The sequence below is a fragment of the Magnolia sinica genome, chromosome 14, assembly GCF_029962835.1.
Source record: "Magnolia sinica isolate HGM2019 chromosome 14, MsV1, whole genome shotgun sequence".
NCBI lineage: Eukaryota > Viridiplantae > Streptophyta > Magnoliopsida > Magnoliales > Magnoliaceae > Magnolia > Magnolia sinica.
Genome location: NC_080586.1, coordinates 11,869,537 through 11,871,497, shown reverse-complemented (window position 1 = coordinate 11,871,497; position 1,961 = coordinate 11,869,537). Strand labels below are relative to the sequence as shown.

The 1,961-nt window shown below is 43.1% G+C and overlaps 1 protein-coding gene across 1 annotated transcript; it reads right to left on the bottom strand.

Annotated features, from left to right (window-relative positions):
• Positions 1–602: 602 nt before the first annotated feature.
• LOC131225758 (cell wall / vacuolar inhibitor of fructosidase 2-like) lies at positions 603–1,221 on the bottom strand. The gene has a single exon (XM_058221347.1). It carries the CDS (start codon positions 1,219–1,221, stop codon positions 673–675), a length of 549 nt encoding a protein of 182 aa, XP_058077330.1. The 3' UTR covers positions 603–672.
• Positions 1,222–1,961: the final 740 nt, after the last annotated feature.

The following is a 1,961-nucleotide window of genomic DNA, read 5'->3' as shown; positions in this document are numbered from 1 at the left end:
GATCTGAATTTGGAACCGAGCCATCTTAAGTAATAAATATTTTTATAAAAAAATATCATAATCTCTTGATTCTCTTCAGAATTGTAGAACCGATATGAACTTAACCAATTTTTACGGTCTGATTCTGGTTCGGTTCTAGGGTGCAAACGGTCCGGTTTCGGTTCCAATTTTCCTGGAATCATTAGGAACGATTGGATTATGGGGTGACCCCAGAACTGGAACGAACCGACCCATGTGCAACCTTAGTTTTTGCCCATTTAACCAGCACAATAGAACCAATCGGACAGTCAAAGATCATCCGTCCAAGTACTACTCTCAACTTACAGAACTTCATACATTTCTGTTACGCCCACATTGATCACGACCGGCAATTTTGATCAACTGGGCCCCACAAGCTAAGACAACAAAGGTGCTATTCGTTGCTAAATCTTGCATTTTAGACGGTGGATCCAGACCATCCATCTACTGGGCCCTATCCATGGATGCCCATCTCTTGATAATCACACCGGTTAAATCGTATCCAAGAAGAGTAATTTCCAACATTTATCAACGAAAAAACATCCCACGATCATCCATCTCATGTGAATTTCAACGCTGGGCCATCATCAAATCAAAATCTACTTTCAATTACCCAAAACAGATAAACTATATAAAAGGAACCAACGACTATGATCAACCAAGGAGACTTACAATCACCTTACTAATACTACATAGCTTTTCCAAGATCTCATTTCTATACGTTAATGGCGAAGGTGATTTAGGCACAGGCGGTTTTTTGAACATATTATCACATTCCACACCTTCACCTCCGGCGGACCCCACCAACTTGGCCACTTCAATGTAAGCCTTCAGATCAAGATACGTAAGAGCGTCTTTGAGGTAATTGACGCCGATATCATAGACGGCCGAGCAATCGTAAAGGCAGATTTTCAGGACGTGGTCGATCTCGGTGTCGTTGATCAGCTTAGCGATGAATGAATAAGTGTCCGTTACGTTAGACAGTGTTAGCTCGATCATGATCTTAGCAAAGATATTTAGATCTGCGGTGGAGCTTCGAGGATCGGATTCAAGAGAGGAGATGCAGAGCTGGTAGTCGTTTGTTTTGTTGCATGTTGTTTGAATCAAATCAGTGCTGTTGTAGGCTGCAGATGATAGGTTGAAGATGAGAGAGAGAGCGAGAGCGAGTGGGAAAACAAGGAACGGATGGAATGCATTGGCCATGGATCAGATATTCGGTGGAAGGGTTTGGAGGGAATTGAGTATTTATAGATTAACAGGTTCATGCAATCTCTGTAGAAAACGAAACACTTGGGCTGGAATGATGGGCCTGATGGGCTTGGGTCTGACTTATATTAGCGGGCCTGGTTTGGTGTTGAAAGACTCGGCGACTCGAATCGAGTCATTCGGGCCTGAGATGGGTTCGGGTTGAATCCAGCCGAGTCGTGGTATGGAACCGGATCCGACTCTTAAACCATGGTTCAGTTTCACTTGATTTCGTGGGCCGTTCATGGGGCTTTCAGGCCCACCAAATAAATGAGTCAGATCTGGTTTATACTCACGGGCCTATAACTAGGCCCATTGGTAATGAATGCCTTGCTGCTGGAATTAGCATGAATTCATGGGTTTGTGAGTGTGATTTTTGGAAGGGAACCGGATGTTACCCGGTAACACCTTAGTGGGTGTTTACTTGACTGTGGGGCCCATCTTGATGTATTTTTTGTATATCTACACCGTCCATCAGTTTTTATAGATCATATTAGGGTTGGTGCCAAAAATAAAGAAGATATCATTCTCAAGTAGACCACACAGTAGGAAATGAATGGAAACCATTAAAAGATATTTGGGAGCCGAAAGAGTGTTGGATGAAGCTGATATTTGTGTTTTCCCTTCATCCAGGTCGTTGTGACCTTGTCAACAGGTTGGATGGCAAATAAACACTACGTTGGACCCTAGGAAGTTTT

Coding starts and splice junctions, on each gene's coding strand:
- LOC131225758 (XM_058221347.1), bottom strand. CDS start 1,221: ATGGCCAATGCATTCCATCCGTTCCTTGTTTTCCCACTCGCTCTCGCT.